This window comes from Marmota marmota, unplaced genomic scaffold (genome assembly GCF_001458135.2).
Source record: "Marmota marmota marmota unplaced genomic scaffold, marMar, whole genome shotgun sequence".
NCBI classification, from domain to species: domain Eukaryota; kingdom Metazoa; phylum Chordata; class Mammalia; order Rodentia; family Sciuridae; genus Marmota; species Marmota marmota.
Genome location: NW_026000019.1, coordinates 19,215,678 through 19,231,160, shown reverse-complemented (window position 1 = coordinate 19,231,160; position 15,483 = coordinate 19,215,678). Strand labels below are relative to the sequence as shown.

The 15,483-nt window shown below is 34.1% G+C and overlaps 1 protein-coding gene across 7 annotated transcripts in view; it reads left to right on the top strand.

The window, feature by feature from the left end:
- Suco (SUN domain containing ossification factor) overlaps positions 1-15,483 on the top strand; it is a 68,445-nt gene that overhangs the window by 46,585 nt on the left and 6,377 nt on the right. For 3 of the 7 annotated variants that reach the window (XM_048810030.1, XM_048810028.1, XM_048810029.1), the window contains 8 exons: positions 54-122; positions 884-974; positions 3,782-4,948; positions 6,137-6,224; positions 8,968-9,072; positions 10,727-10,881; positions 11,383-11,474; positions 14,790-14,825. In XM_048810030.1, the coding sequence (XP_048665987.1) occupies positions 54-122; positions 884-974; positions 3,782-4,948; positions 6,137-6,224; positions 8,968-9,072; positions 10,727-10,881; positions 11,383-11,474; positions 14,790-14,825 (1,803 nt within the window). Of the gene's footprint in view, positions 1-53; positions 123-883; positions 975-3,781; positions 4,949-6,136; positions 6,225-8,967; positions 9,073-10,726; positions 10,882-11,382; positions 11,475-11,744; positions 11,834-14,789; positions 14,826-15,483 lie in introns of all 7 variants that reach the window. The other 4 variants (XM_048810031.1, XM_048810032.1, XM_015491808.2 and 1 more) reach the window with 2 other exon arrangements.

The following is a 15,483-nucleotide window of genomic DNA, read 5'->3' as shown; positions in this document are numbered from 1 at the left end:
TATGGGAATACGTAGGTTTATTGGTATTTTTTTCTGATTGAATTTTGTTTTAGATGCCATTCTAAATATGGTGAATATTGCTGCTAATATTCTGGGAGCAAAAACTGAAGACATGACAGAAGGTACCTAATCATCTTATGGGTCTTTAAAATAGTTGGCACTTTATGGTTCCTTCTAGTTAGGAAAATCCAGGGATAAGCCAAGAAATCTCCAATTTTCCTATAGAAATATAGAAATGACCCTAAGGAACTTAAAAATCTTGTATGTTGTTTATTTGAATGTCGCAAATTCTTTTTTTACAAAAGAATCTCATCTGTACAGAATTCATCAATTGGTGGGGTTTTTTTGTTTGTTTGTTTTTAATGTCTGAGCTGTGGTTTTATCCCATCTCTTCACTGAGATTTTGATGCCCTGTTAGCAGTTCAGGTTTGCTTTTCTTGAATATAACATATATAGAAAGACATTTTTTTCCTTATGGAATAGTAAGTAAGAATATTATTAGCAAGAAGAAGCAATCATGCTTTCATGTTTTTTAAAAAATTGTTAGCTCCAAATACTAAAAATAGCCCATTTATTTCCTTTCATTGCCTTTAATAATTCTTTTAGATGTCAGAAGGCATATTAATCAAGATCATGTAAAATTTATAATAATCAGATTTGCTTTAATTACCAGAAGTTAAATGATATGCTTTGCTTATAGTTGTGATCTTGTATGATCATTTCTTTCTAAAAGAGATTTTTTAAAAAGTCTGCAGTAGCAAACGTATTTGACTTCTTTTCCTTCTCCCCCAAGAAACTAAAATTCTTTATTTGTTAAAGTAAAATATTTTCTTGGTACAGCTTTTAAAAATTGAACTCAACATGGGCATCTTTCTTAAAATAGGAAATAAAAGTATATCTGAGAATGCCACTGCCACAGCTGCACCTAAAATGCCTGACTCAGTTCCTGTTTCAGCTCCTGTTCCATCACCTGAGTAAGTTCTCTTGCAACATTAATAGAGTTCTGTTAAAATGGAGAGCTAAGTGAACTGGTACAGCAGCTTGTGATTTGTGTGTGAAGTGGGTCATAGAACAGATGTTCTGCAGCCACTTAGAACTTTGCATGTTACGTTCCTTCTTGTCTTAGTGTATGTGTGTACTAGGAATACACTTCATTCCAGACCATATGCTTTTTACTTGGATATATTATTCACAACTTGAGTCTTTATTGAGAAAATAGTACTTCGTTATTGTGAATAATTGTGCAAATGTAAACTTGAGGATAAATTTTGAAGGCCCGTTTTTATTAAAAGCAATGATTATGTATATGTGGTATCCTTAGAAAGCTATAAATTACCTAGAGCAATGGTTCTTGAATTATGTATTTGTTGCACAAATTCAGTTATGTAGGTCTTTCCCCAAGTTGTGGTGGAGCACTTTGGTCAGGGATGTATATAGAGGTAACATACTCAATTTTAATTTTTTATCAGATATGATAACATTTTTGATAATTATACTTATCTGTAATAGGTAGTGATATTATATTGATTTGGATAATTTTGTGTGGTTATTGTAGATTTAATTTATGTATATTTCTTTATACTCCCTATAAAACTTTGAAAGTCCTTTACTCTTTGGATCTCTACTTAAGAAAAGATTTGAACTTGAAATAGTTCAAGGTAGTAGGTAATGAGAACTGCACGGGGTGTGCTTTGAACTCCTAAGTACTACACTGATTCAGAAATAAGATTTTTGTGCTTTAAAGAGCATAGTGAGAAATTTACTTTCTCCTATGTCACTCCTGTAAACAATTGAAGATGCTTATTGGGTGATTAGAAAGAAAACATAGCATATGTGTTATTGATTCCTAGAAGAACCTAAGGAATCTACCAGGGAGGGAGACTTTCTTGGTATTTCTAATTATGTCGAGCTATGATTGCAATTCTTTTTATTATTTAAAAAAAATTTTTTTTTTTAGTTGTCAATGGACCTTTATTTTATTTATTTATATGTGGTGATGAGAATCAAACCCAATGCCTCATACATGCTAGGCAAGCGCTTCACCACTGAGCCACAAACCCAGCCCTGAGATTGCTATTCTTGATTTTGTAACTAGCCTTCTTTAATTAATAAACACATGCATGTCTTATTTTTCAAAACTAAATCTTAAGTTTATACACACACATATAGAATGTTTTTTGAAAATGTAATCACATTGGGCTAATGTAGCAGTTTCACTTTATTTTACAGAGTTTTCTAATAGATATCTTTGCCTAATTTTTTAAAAAATATTTCCTCATTTTCTATTAACTTAAATTGTTTTTAATGATTATTTGGCAATTCTTTGATGAAAATGTAAGAATCCATGATAGGATGTTACTATTGAGTTGTTAGGAAAAACTGACTCACAGAATTTCTGAGTTTTTTTGTTTTTGTTTTTTAAGTATAGCTCTAAATAAGAGTATATAGTAGTATATAGCAACATATTTTTACCAGATTCACTTCAGTTTTCTTCTTCCTTCAGAAATTCCTCCTTCTGTCACAATTTATTTTGTAGATAATAGGCAGTGTACCACATGAATATGTAAAAAATGTTATTAGTAACTCTGTGCATGTGTGTTTGACTGTAAACATCTTTCTATTTAGAGAAGCCTGGCATAATGATGTTTTCATTTTTTCCATTTCCATTTACTGTTTCACTGTCAACAAAATGAAAATCCACTTTTTAGGTATTTTAGTACCTTTGCTATTAGGATATTAGTCTTTATTTGAAGTTTGGTAATAATTTTTTAAAATAATTTTTTAAAGTAGGAAAATTTGTGTGTGAAAGTAACTGGGTTTTTTAGTTTTTTTTTTTTTAATGTGGTGTTCAGGTTACTTTATTTTTTTTTTCAGGATGTGCCATTTGTACTGTAAGGCTACCTCCAGAAAATACTTGTTTTTATCTTGGAAGGAACCATAGGCATTATAATTTATAACCCTGTTCTCACCAAAATTATCTTTCTGCTCTCCACACCACAGCTCAATGAAGAACATAAGTTAGTGGTACTGTATTAGTGTATGATAAGCCAGGATTTTTATTAAGCGATTATTTGCCTTTTGGCTTTTAATAATAAAAAATTGGCCCAGATGGTATTATTATCATTTTGCCTAGAAGTATTTATTCTCCCTAAAGCAGATAATTTTGTGTATGAGTTGAAATTCCTTATCTATAGAAAATTTATTTGTCTGTGAGAAATTCGTCTTTTGAAGATAAGCCCAAAGTGCATTTATAAATATTAAGAATTCTGGGTTATAGTTTTAGCTCTTCAGTAGCTTAATTTCTCATCTGTAAAGGGTAGTAAAGCTTATAAAGATTTAGTCAACTTTTATGGAAAGAAAGGTACACTGTACATTCAGGGAATTGAAGGTGCTCATAGACAATTCTTAAACAGATTAAAAAGTCCAGTGTAATATGATGGTTTGAGTCACCTGGCTGATCAAGTAGACTTTCTGCTACCATTTCTAATGTGTGTGTGTGTGTGTGTGTGTGTGTGTGTGTGTGGTGTGCTGGGAATTGAACCCAGGGCCTTATGCATGCGAGGCAGGCACTCTACCAACTGAGCTATATCCCCAACCCCTGAGCAATATTTTTTATAATGAAATTATTTGATGGAGAAAATATAATCCAAATGTTTTAATTTCTTCTATACTTCCAGACCTCCCTTTACATTATGTCTGTTACATCTATATTCCTTAAACATATTTTAGCTTTAGATTTCTAATTAAAGTGATTTGTAATTCTTCTATATATATATTTTAGGTATGTAACCACTGAAGTACATGTATATGACACAGAGTCTTCAACACCTGAAACTCCAAAAGAGAGTCCCATTGTACAGCTAGTTCAAGAGGAAGAAGAGGAGTCAGGTCCATCCACAGTGACCCTTCTGGGCAGTGGCGAACAAGAAGATGAATCATCACCCTGGTTTGAGTCAGAGACACAAATATTTTGCAGTGAACTGACCACAATTTGTTGTATTTCTAGTTTTTCGGAATATGTATATAAATGGTGTTCAGTTGGAATTGCGCTTTATCGGCAGCGCAGCAGAACTGCAGTGAGCAGAGAAAAAGATTATCTTATGTCAGCTCCACCATCCTTCCTGATTCCTGAAGAATCAGTAGATGTTTCAGTATTGCAGCCTCCAAGTGGAGAATTGGACACCAAGAGTAGTATGGAAAGGGAAGCTGAAACTGCTGTTCTTGATGACTTAAGTAGTATGCAACAAGGTGATTTGATGAATCACACTATGGGTGTGATTGAACTTGAACCAAGCCATCCTCAAACTTTTTCTCAGTCTCTTTTCTTAGATATTACTCCAGAAATCAATTCATTATCTAAAATGGAAATGTCTGAATCTGTTAAACATGAGGCAGGGCACACACCATCACAAGTGATTCCCCAAGAGAGTTCTATTGAGGTTGATGATGAATCAGAAAAGAAGTCTGAGAGCTTTAGTAACATAGAAAAGTCATCTCTTAGCTATGAAACAAATAAAGTTAATGAGGTTATGGATAATATTGTAAAAGAAGATATGGCCTCCTTGCCAATTATTACAAAGCTATCTGAAACAGTAGTTCCACCTATAAACACAGCCATTGTGCCTGAGAGTGAAGATGGGGAAACCAAAATGAACACAGCCGACACACCAAAGCAAACTTTGACTCCTGTTGTAGATTCTTCTTCATTGCCTGAAGTAAAAGAGGAAGAACAGTCTCCAGAAGATGCCCTTTTGAAAGGGTTACAGAGGACAGCTACAGATTTCTATGCTGAATTACAAAACTCTACAGATCTAGGATATGCTAATGGAAATCTTGTACATGGATCAAACCAAAAGGAGTCAGTATTTATGAGACTTAATAATCGTATTAAAGCCTTAGAAGTTAACATGTCTCTTAGTGGTCGCTATCTGGAGGAGCTTAGCCAAAGGTAAGTTTATTGTGAATTAACCCATTTCACATGGTAAATTTAGTAGCAGAGTTTGATCTGTGGGTGCTGAACAGTGGCTTAATTTATTTTATTAAGTTTTAGAAGTACTACTCAGTGACACACACCTTTATTATTAGGCTTGTAACAAGTTTGTGTCACCTATGTTCAGTTTTTCCATTATATATATGTACTCTTTTCTTATTTCTTTCTTTTCCTTTTTTATGAGTCTTACTGTGTTGCTATGCTAATCTGAAACTCCTGAGCTAAAGTGATTCTTTAGCCTTAACCTCCTGAGTAGCTGGAACTACAGTCACACATCACTACACCTAAGTTCACTTTCTCCTTTCTTCTCCCACTGCTTAACTTCAGCCTCTTTTACTGTTTGATTTCCAGAGAGTACATGGGAAAAAATATATAGGCCTTAAACCTCTTAGTGGGACGTGACCAGGTATCGTTTAAGATGATACATACATAACACAAAAATGGACTGAACTGGATGATTAGGCAACATTTGCAATCTGTACTCTTTTATACAGGTCATAGAATCCCAGTTCTAATTGTAACAATTTATGCCCTTGTACTCCTAAGTGTCAGAGGCAGTGCCAATATACTTACACAGTGATTAAGACTCGGGCACGGTTCTCCTTGTTTTCTCTTTCCCTCCCNACCCAGTCCTGTTTTCTTTTTTTAATCCCTTCATTGTTCAATGTTCTCAGGGCTTCTCCTCTAACATCATGCAATCACCTAGGCACCAGGGGTCCAGAGTTCTTAAAATACCACATTTTCTTGCTCCTATTACGTTGAAATGCTACTGATGATATGTCAGTAAAGTGGTCCTTGTATCCTAAAGGGGAATTCTCCCTAATTTATACATATAATTGATAGACAAATTGTGTGTTGTGTGTGTGCCTACCCACTTAGTTACTTCATGCCTGCTGCACCCCAAGGAAACCACAGTAATCATTAAATATTATATAGCAATGAGATGCATATAGACTTGATGTTTAGGGAGCCAGTCAGTACCTCAAAAACCTCTTTTTTATATCTTTGTAAGTTTTCCTGTATTGCATAAGCTTGAATAAGAGTTGTTTTACGAAAAATGGATTTATGTCATATATCAAAATTGGAAGCACCCTTCCAGTAATAAATGAAGAAGAAATTAAACTTAAACCAGTTCTTACTCTGTAGGTACCGAAAACAGATGGAAGAAATGCAGAAGGCTTTCAATAAAACAATAGTAAAACTTCAGAATACTTCAAGAATAGCAGAGGAACAGGTTGGTTTTTTTCCTTCATCCTGTACAAATACCCATTGAATTGTATAGCCTATAACAGGTGAAAAGCATAAGTAGGTTGGTTCATTTTTCCCCTTTTAAGCCTGGATGTGATGTAGCATTTGGGGAGGTATCTAGCCATTAGAATCATTATCTCTTATGGAGAAAATGTTCTTAAGCACAACATATTATATTTTGTGTGTCTGGTGAGCTTTTCTGCAACTGTGTTAAACCCTAAAATCTTTCATGGTTTTCTTTTCTTTCTTTTTTTTTTTCTTTTAAATATTTTTTAGTTGTTGATGGACCTTTATTTATTTATTTATTTTTAATTTGCATGTGTACTGAGAATTTAATCCAGTGCCTCACGCATGCTATGCAAGCACATTACCACTGAGCCACAACCCCAGTCCCCTTTCATGGTTTTCTATGTAGATAATCTTATTGACTACAGATAAGAACAGGTTAATTTCTTGTTTTAATTTTTACACCATTTTATTTTTTTCTTTCTTGGCTAGAGCTATGTAGTAATAGAGTAGGACTGATGATAGTGGTCACTCTCCTATACTGTTGATTTTAAGGGGATACAGTGTTGTACCTTCAAGTATGATGTGTGAGTATGTTATCACAATAAAGAAGTGTTGTACTTGGAAAACTTACTTCCAAGGATATTTGGTTTTTTTAAGGGGTGGTGAGGCAAGGAGAATGCAAGCTGCTGTTCAGTCAATTGCCTCTTGCCTTCTGTTCACAGCACATTGTAATTGTGATTCTTCCCTTATTGGTTTTTTGAAATTTGAGAGATTTTTACATCTTAATACAAGTTATTTGTCAGAGATATGCTTTCAAATATCTTCTCCAAGTCCATTACTAATTTTCTCATTTTCCACAGCATGGTTTGAGGAGCAGAAGTTTTGATTTGTTGAAGCCTAATTTATCAGTTTTCATGTTATTCTATGAAATCTTTGCCCAAGGCAGAGGCACGATAGTTTTCTTTCCATTTAGAAGTTTGATAACTTTTAGTTTTACATTGTGTTTATGATTCATTTTAGTTAAATTTTATGTGGATATAGATCAAAGTTCTTTTGGGAAAAGGGATGGAATGGAATATCCATTTGTTCTAGCAGCATTTGCTGAAAAGTCTATCCTTTCTATACTGAATATTCTCTGCACTTTTGATAAAAATCAATTCACCATATATATTTGGGTCACTTTCTGGTTTTTATTCCTATTCTATTGATATGTTATCTGTCTTTATGCTTATACCACCAAGTTTTTTTCTCTTAGATTGTTTTGAAAGTCAAAACAAACTCTTTGTATCTTGACTGAAAATGTGTTGAATTTATAGATTAACTTAAGAGAATTGACTTTTTTTTAAGACATACTGGAAATTTAACCCAGGGGTACTTTACCACTAAGCTGCATCCCCAGCCCTTTTATTTTTTGAGAAAAAAAGTTTTTGAGGGCCTTACTAAGTTGCTGAGGCTTGCCTAGAACTTGTAATCTTCCTTTTCTCAGCTTCCCTCTGCATCCAGCTGGTGAATTGACATGTTAACATTTAAGTTTTCTGACCCATGAACATAGTATGTCCCTAGGAATTCATTAATTTTAATACAGTGATTTCTCCTCTGCCATTTAAGAGTTTGGCCTTTACATGTTTATAACTGTCTTGAACTTATCAGTGTCATATATGAGTCAGAATTCAAAATAAATGATTTAATGAATCACCTTAGCATTAAAAAAAAAATAGGATAGAAGTTACCACAGTGGATCACAGCAAAGAATGTGAAACCTGTTATTTATACATTCTTCTCCCCCACATATACAGCTAAGACTTAAAACTAATTTGAAAAACTTAGGTCTAGAATAATGTCTGGTTATGTAGATGCATTAGGCATAAATTAGAGTTTTAGATTTCCTTGATTTCTTCCTGCCTTCTTTTCCTCCTCCCCATATTCTTAATAGCTTCAAATTTTCTATACAGTCTACCTAGCAAAGATTCATAACTATGTGATACATAATTTCCTAAAATATGGTTGCAAACGTTATTTTATTAAAAACATACTTGTTAATGATGAAAGTTTCTGAAATTCAGAACTATCTAAAAAATGGAAAGATAGGTAATTTTGATGAATTTTTTTCTTTCTTTCTTTTTTTTTAGAGAGAGAGAGAGAGGAGAGAGAATTTAAATATTTTATTTTTCAGTTTTTGGTGGACACAACATCGTTGTTTGTATGTGCTGAGGATCGAACCCGGGCCGCACGCATGCCAGGCGAGCGCGATACCGCTTGAGCCACATCCCCAGCCCCTGATGAATTTTTTTCATTGGTGTGATATAAGGAAATTTTAAAATCTCTTTGAGTTTACTTTGTATCCAGAAACATTCTTCAAAGATACTTCAGCATATCATTCTGCTACCATTTTGCTTTAAAAACACATTTGACATTGATAGTTTGTATTACATGCTGCTTTATACATATGGAGCCCACATGTGTTGAAAAGTGATTTGTTAATGTCACACAGTAGTTGACATTGCAGCAGTGAGTTGACAAAAAGTGTTTTTGAGGGAGATGGTTGAACACAGTCCCAGATTCTTGAAGTGTTCTTTGGTCAAAGTTTATAATATCTATTAAGACCTTATTAGTATGTTTTTTTAGAAGAACTTGGCATTTTTCCAGATTATAAGTTTTATTTGAATTTATAATTACTTAATTACAAACTAGGAAAAATAATACTTAATATTTTATTATAGGATCAGCGGCAAACTGAAGCCATCCAGTTGCTACAGGCACAACTGACCAACATGACACAACTTGTTTCAAACTTATCAACAACAGTAGCAGAATTAAAACGGGAGGTAATTATTATTGCTGCTCTTGTAGGACACAGTACACCATGTGGATATTATAAATACAGGCTTATAAACATGAACATGAGAACTAAAAACTTTAACCAAACAAAACTGTCATGCAGAACTTTTTCAGACATCAAAATAGAGCATTCAGAGTTTTGGGAATACATCAATTATCAAAATTTTTGTAAAACATGGCTTTTGTGATTTAGATACTATCAGTAATAGGACTATTCTCGCAGGCCTTTTATAAAAATGAGAGTAACAGATTGACAAAGTGATCTTGTCATATCTTTGGTTCTCTGTTGTGTTGGGACTGATGCTTTGTATGCAACGTTGTTGAAACACTTCTCAAACACTTTTCAACATGGTCAAAACACATACTTCAATTCAAAAAGGTTTATAAAGTTGTTCAATAAAGCAGAAACTTGGTTGATTTAACAACTATTTATTGAATGATCAATGTATGTAAACAGCATTAGCTGCACAGTGCTGTGTTGGTGCAGTACTTCCTGGCCTCACAGGGTTTACTTTCTGGTGAAGGAGTAGAATACAAATGGTAAATATGTGAACAGATGATAAATCTCTGTGACGGGGGCTGTGAAAAGAATGAAATGTAGGCGTGTAGGGTGGTGATAGTTACAGAGCATGCTGTTTTAGCTAGGCTGTTCTTGGAAGTCTTATCTAAGAAAGTGGCCTTAGAACTGAGAGCTCAAAATATTTAGCAGTCTGTACTAGTAGAACTAGGGCAAAGAACCCATAATATGGTTTATTATTATAAACAGTGTGTGATGTATTTGAGGTCAGAAAGAAAGCTGGTGGCTGGAGCAGTGTGAGAAAAGTGAGGCTAAGAAATGGATTCAGGATGTTGGCAGGAACCTGCTTGTTGGTTGTGTGAGACTTGTAGGTAAGTTAGAGTTTGAAATTTATTCTTATCATTGCAATTCATTGGAAAATGGTAAGTAAAGAAATGGTATGGATTATTGTTTGACATGTGGAAGAAACTCCCCACTTGTTGCAGTATGGAGAATTGCCCATTGAGGAACAGCAAGGGCAGAACAGGAAGGAAACCAGTTAAGAGCTAGTTACAGTAATTTGAGTGAGGTAATGTTGTCTTGAAGTAGAGAAGAGTGTGAATTCAGGGTATATTTAAGATGTGGAAAAGTAATAAACCTTGCTAAAATATTGGTATGTGGGGACAAGGAACTAAGGATGATCTCCAGGTTTTGGGCTTAAATACCTGGATGACTAGTGATTCTGTTTTATATGATGGGAAAGACTGGATTAAAAAAACAAACAAACACACACATGTTGGTTGGTCCCCCGCTTCCCTGAGAAAGAGGTAGTGCAAATGAAAGGATAAACCAATTGTAACAAAATGTTAATGATAGTTGAACACAGATGAAAGACATAATACTTTCATTGTACTGTTTTTAAAACTATTCCCTAAGTTTACGGTTTTCAGACAAAGAATTGGATGGGGAGAAAGCAGAAAACAAACAACCATTATTTTAATAGTTCATTTTCAGAGAACACCCTGCATTCATAGTTTGGAAGCACATTGAAAAACAAATGATTTCTTCTTTGAGTTTTACACTATATTTTTCATAATATGATTTATTATTATAATTATTATTCTTTAACCCTCTTCTCATCTCAGGTTTCAGATCGACAAAGCTATCTTGTCATATCTTTGGTTCTCTGTGTTGTATTGGGACTGATGCTTTGTATGCAACGTTGTCGAAACACTTCTCAATTTGATGGAGATTATATGTCAAAACTTCCTAAAAGTAATCAATATCCAAGCCCTAAAAGGTAATACCAGCATTATATTTCACAATTTTCATTGTATTTTTTATATTTTTGAAAAATTTTCAGCAAATGAAGGGACCCTAAGGTAATTTCTTTCTCCATATGATTATGTAAAACCAAAATGTTGAAAACCTCATTGAGGGCATTGAGATGGTCCTGTGCCTGGATAGCTTTATAGACTTATAATGGAGGAAAACACTAATAGTAAATGTATAAAACCCTTGAAATATTTTGGTTGAGAAGGGTGCTCAGATATGGAATTCAAAGGAGGAGGAGAATAGATATTTCAATATAATAACTTTTTTTTAAACTTTACTATTTTTTTAATATAATAACTTTTAGACAAGAATTTTTTAACCTAAGCAATAATTGGTATATTAATTTAGACTTAGTCCCATGTAGTATGTGCAGTTCTCAGTAGCTTCTATTTAACCTCAAATACAAAGAAAATTGTGTCTGTAGTGTACTCATTGTGCCCAATATTAATTTTTCTTAATGTGTTAGGTGTTTCTCTTCCTACGATGATATGAATTTGAAAAGAAGAACTTCATTTCCACTCATCAGATCCAAGTCTTTACAGTTAACTGGCGAAGAAGGTAGATTGTTGTGACTATGTAATATGTATATGTAAATATGAGACTAGCTGCTTCTGGCATATATAATGTCAGTGTGTTCATGACCACCTGCAACCAAAAATGAATACAAGTAACCTTTGTGTTTGTGCTGTGTCAAAACCACTTTATCACTTTCACATATCTCTTTGTTCTTTAAAAACCCAAAGGGTGGGGAGGGGGGGCCTGGTTTATTTAATTAGCAACTGGTAGTTTTGTTTGCACATGCTCCTGTTTAGAAGTATTTCTTTTTAGAAAGGGATGTTTGAGAAAGTTCAACAGATATGGAAACCAGAATGTGCTCCCATAGCATCCTGTGCTTATCTGCCTCTCTTCCTGTACAGGTAGGACCCCTTTTGTCTCTAGTTTAGGACTACGAGGCACTTTCTAAAAGAAAAGCTGATCTCTTGTCTTTATAGCCTGAGTCTATAATTGGGTTCTATCTAACATTCAGTAAATACTTATATTTAAGTGAATGGATGTATATTGAGTGGCTGTTTTCCTGTTTTATTACTTCATAATTAGTGCTTATTAAGAAACTTAGAAACTTGTCTTCATACCAATATTAAAATAACCAATTAATTATATATTACAGTTAGGAGTGCTTTCTTAATCATTGGCTGTTCTGCCTTTCGTTAGGATTTTAGTAACTGAGCAGCATGTTTTAGTTGATTGACTTGTTCAAGTACTCATTCATGAGCTTTATTAGTTTATTATTATGATAAAGCTTTCCAGGCTTAACTATTATGTGTGTATTTACTTAGGGCCAGTAAATCTCTTTTTTCTTCATGCTTGCTTCCCTCTCCTCCCCACCTTTTTTTCTTTTGGTTAATATGTCTTTTTTATTTTTTTTTTAAGTATATAAGGTATAATCATGTGTAAAGCTTAATCTATTTTCACAAACTCAACACACTTGTGTTGTGTAAATTATATGAGATTAAGAGGCAGAGCATTATTCAGCACCTCAAAACCTTCTTTGTGTTTTTCCTCCCTAGGTAGCTAGTATTTGACTTCTAGTATTTGCTCCACTGTGCCATTGAGTATAGTTGTTTATTCTCATTGCTGTGAGGTTTTCTATTATACAAATTGACCACACATTTTTCATTTACATTTTGAGCTCTCTTTTGGCAGACACATGTGTGCATTTCTGCTGTATATATGCATGGAAATGGAGTGGTGGGAAGCAGGGTGTGCATGTTTTCAGCTTTAGTAAATACTTCCACGGTCTTCCAGAGTGCTTTGTGAATTTTCCCTTCCGTCTGCCAGTCCCCTTGTTCCACATTCCAGTAAATGTTTAGTATTTTGTGTCTTGTAGCCATTCTGGTGGGAATTTATGCAAATTTTAGGTGTATTCATGCAGTTAGGAAATATAGTGTGCTATTTTCCTTTTTTGTAAAGTCTTAAGTGAAACTCTGGCTTTTTTTTTTTTTTTTTTCTGTGTGTGTGTCTAATTCTTAAAGCCAAATAGAGGAGCCTTTGCTTCTGATAATAGAATTACTTCTATTTTAAGCAATGATGTTATCTTGGCTTAAAAAAAGTTGAATCCAGTAGGTAGGAGATTGACTTTAATCCTGAATCTGCTATTAACTAGTTAATTCACATATTACTTCACCTGTTTGAATGAAACCTTTTAGTGTCCTTCTTTTGTCTTCCTCAAATTTATATTTTTGATTTTTAAAAAATATATTTTTTATAACTTTATTTTATGTATTTTTTATGTGGTGATGAGGATTGAGCCCAGTGCCTCACCTGTGCTAGGCAAGTGCTCTACCACTGAGCCATAGCCCCAGCCCCGACACTTTGATATTTAACTATTTCTTTTGTTGACCCCGCCTTAGCAACCAAAGTTATTTTTATTTCAAACCACATTTTTATTGGGAAGTATGAGAAATACATAAAAGTTTGTAAAACTAACATGTACAACGCATTGAATGATTATAAAGTGAACATTATAAAGTGTGACTATTACCCTGATCAAGAAATAGCACATAGCTAGCTAGCATCCTTGAGATTCCTTCTCCCAGAGGTAACTAGTTTCTTGACTTTTGAAATAATCATATTTTTCATTTTCTTAATAGCTTTACCATCAGCATTTGGATTCCTCAACAATTAATTTGATCTTTGCCTGGCTTTGAGGTTTTTGCTTTTTTTTCTTCCACTACTGGAGATCAAGTCCAAGGCCTCAAATTGTCTAAGAAAGCACTCTGCCACTGAGCTATGTCCCCAGCCCTAGCACTTTTGATAAATGGAGTTATATCAAGTGTACTTTTTTTTGGGGGGGGGGTCCCCTTCATTCTACATTGTATTTGTACAGTTCATATACGATTACATTCCATTTCCGGTGTTATTTAGTATTTCAGTAACTGATTAAATCACAGGGTATCCATTCTACTATTTTGTATGGTTTGGGCTATTATAGATAATGCTGCTATAAACCTTTCTATGTTTGCATATTAGAATGAAGTTGCTTTACAATTCTTAATACACCTTTATCTAAAGTCTGCTCTAGGCGCTGGGACTATGGTTTAGTGATAGAGCACTTGCCTAGCATTGTGAGGCACTGGGTCAAAATAATAAGAGAGCTTGTGGGAAAAATAAAATAAAAAGAGGAGGAGAAAGGGTATCAGGCAGACACAAATGTTAACCTATATTAAGCCTGAGAATGTGTTCTGACCCAGGGGAAAAAAAAAAAAAAGAATGCAGTTGCTTGAGTTTCCCTAGGAATACTACGTAGATTCTAGGTGCTGGGACTGTGGTTTAGTGATAGAGCGCTTGCCTAGCATTGTGAGGCACTGGGTTAAAAAATAATAATAAATAATAATAATAATAATAAGAGAGCTCATGTAAAAAAAGGAGGAGGAGAAAGGGTATCAGGCAGACACATATGTTAACAACTATATTAAATAAAGCCTGAGTGTGTTTTCTGACCCAGAAAAAAAAAATGCAGTGACTTGAGTTTCCCTAGGAATAGTACATAGATATAAAATTGTGGGTTGTACTGTATGTTTCTTGGCAAATTATGAGATAATGGCAAATTTTTCCAAAGTGATCCTATTAGCTTATGCTTTTACCAGTACTGAGAATTTTTGTTGTTTTACATTCTTACTAACACTTGAAATTGTTAAGTTTCAAAGTGTTTGTTAACTTCATTGCAGTTGTAATTTGTATTTACCTGATCACTGAAGAAATTGAGCATCTTAAGCCTTTTGATTATTTGGTTTTCTTGGGCCTTTTAAAATTTTTACCAATTCTTTTACTGGATTGTTTGCCTTTTTCTGACTGGCTTTTATTTATTTTTAGGATTTGGATTCTCTGTGTTGGTCAGTCAGATATGTAGTAGGTATCATATTTTACTCTGAGACTTAGCTTGTTCCTGCCCCACCTTGGTTTGGATTTTGAGACAGGGCCTAAATTGCTGGCCTCAAACTTGTGATACTTTTGCCTCATCCACCCAAGTAGCTGGGATTACAAGCATGTGCCACTTATTTTTTTTTTTTTTAACTCTTGTTATATTAAATGAGACAGGGAAGCTCTTAAAGTTTTATTATAATCAAATCTGAATTTTTTTACCTTATGGTACTAACTTCTTTATCTCTTAAACTTTTTTTTTAAACTTCACGTTTATGGATGGTAGTCTTAAGGTTCTAAATATTTATCTTTGATTTTTAGATCTTTAATTTGCCTGAAATTGATATTTTGTGTTTGGTGTAGTGGTACCAATTTTACATGGAATTCAGTTAGCTCAGGTTTCTTGGCCATTAATGGCTCTCTGAATTTCCATGAAATTTAGAATCACCATTTAAGCCGGGCACAGTGGCGCATGCCTGTCATCCTAATAGCTCCAGATGCTGAGGCAGGAGGATCATGAGTTCAAAGCCAGCCTCAGCAACTTATCTCGAACCTGTCTCTAAATAAAAAACAAAAAAGGGCTGGGGTTGTAGCTCAGTGTTTGAAGGCCCCTAAGTTCAATCCCCAGGGCGGGGGTGGGGGGGTG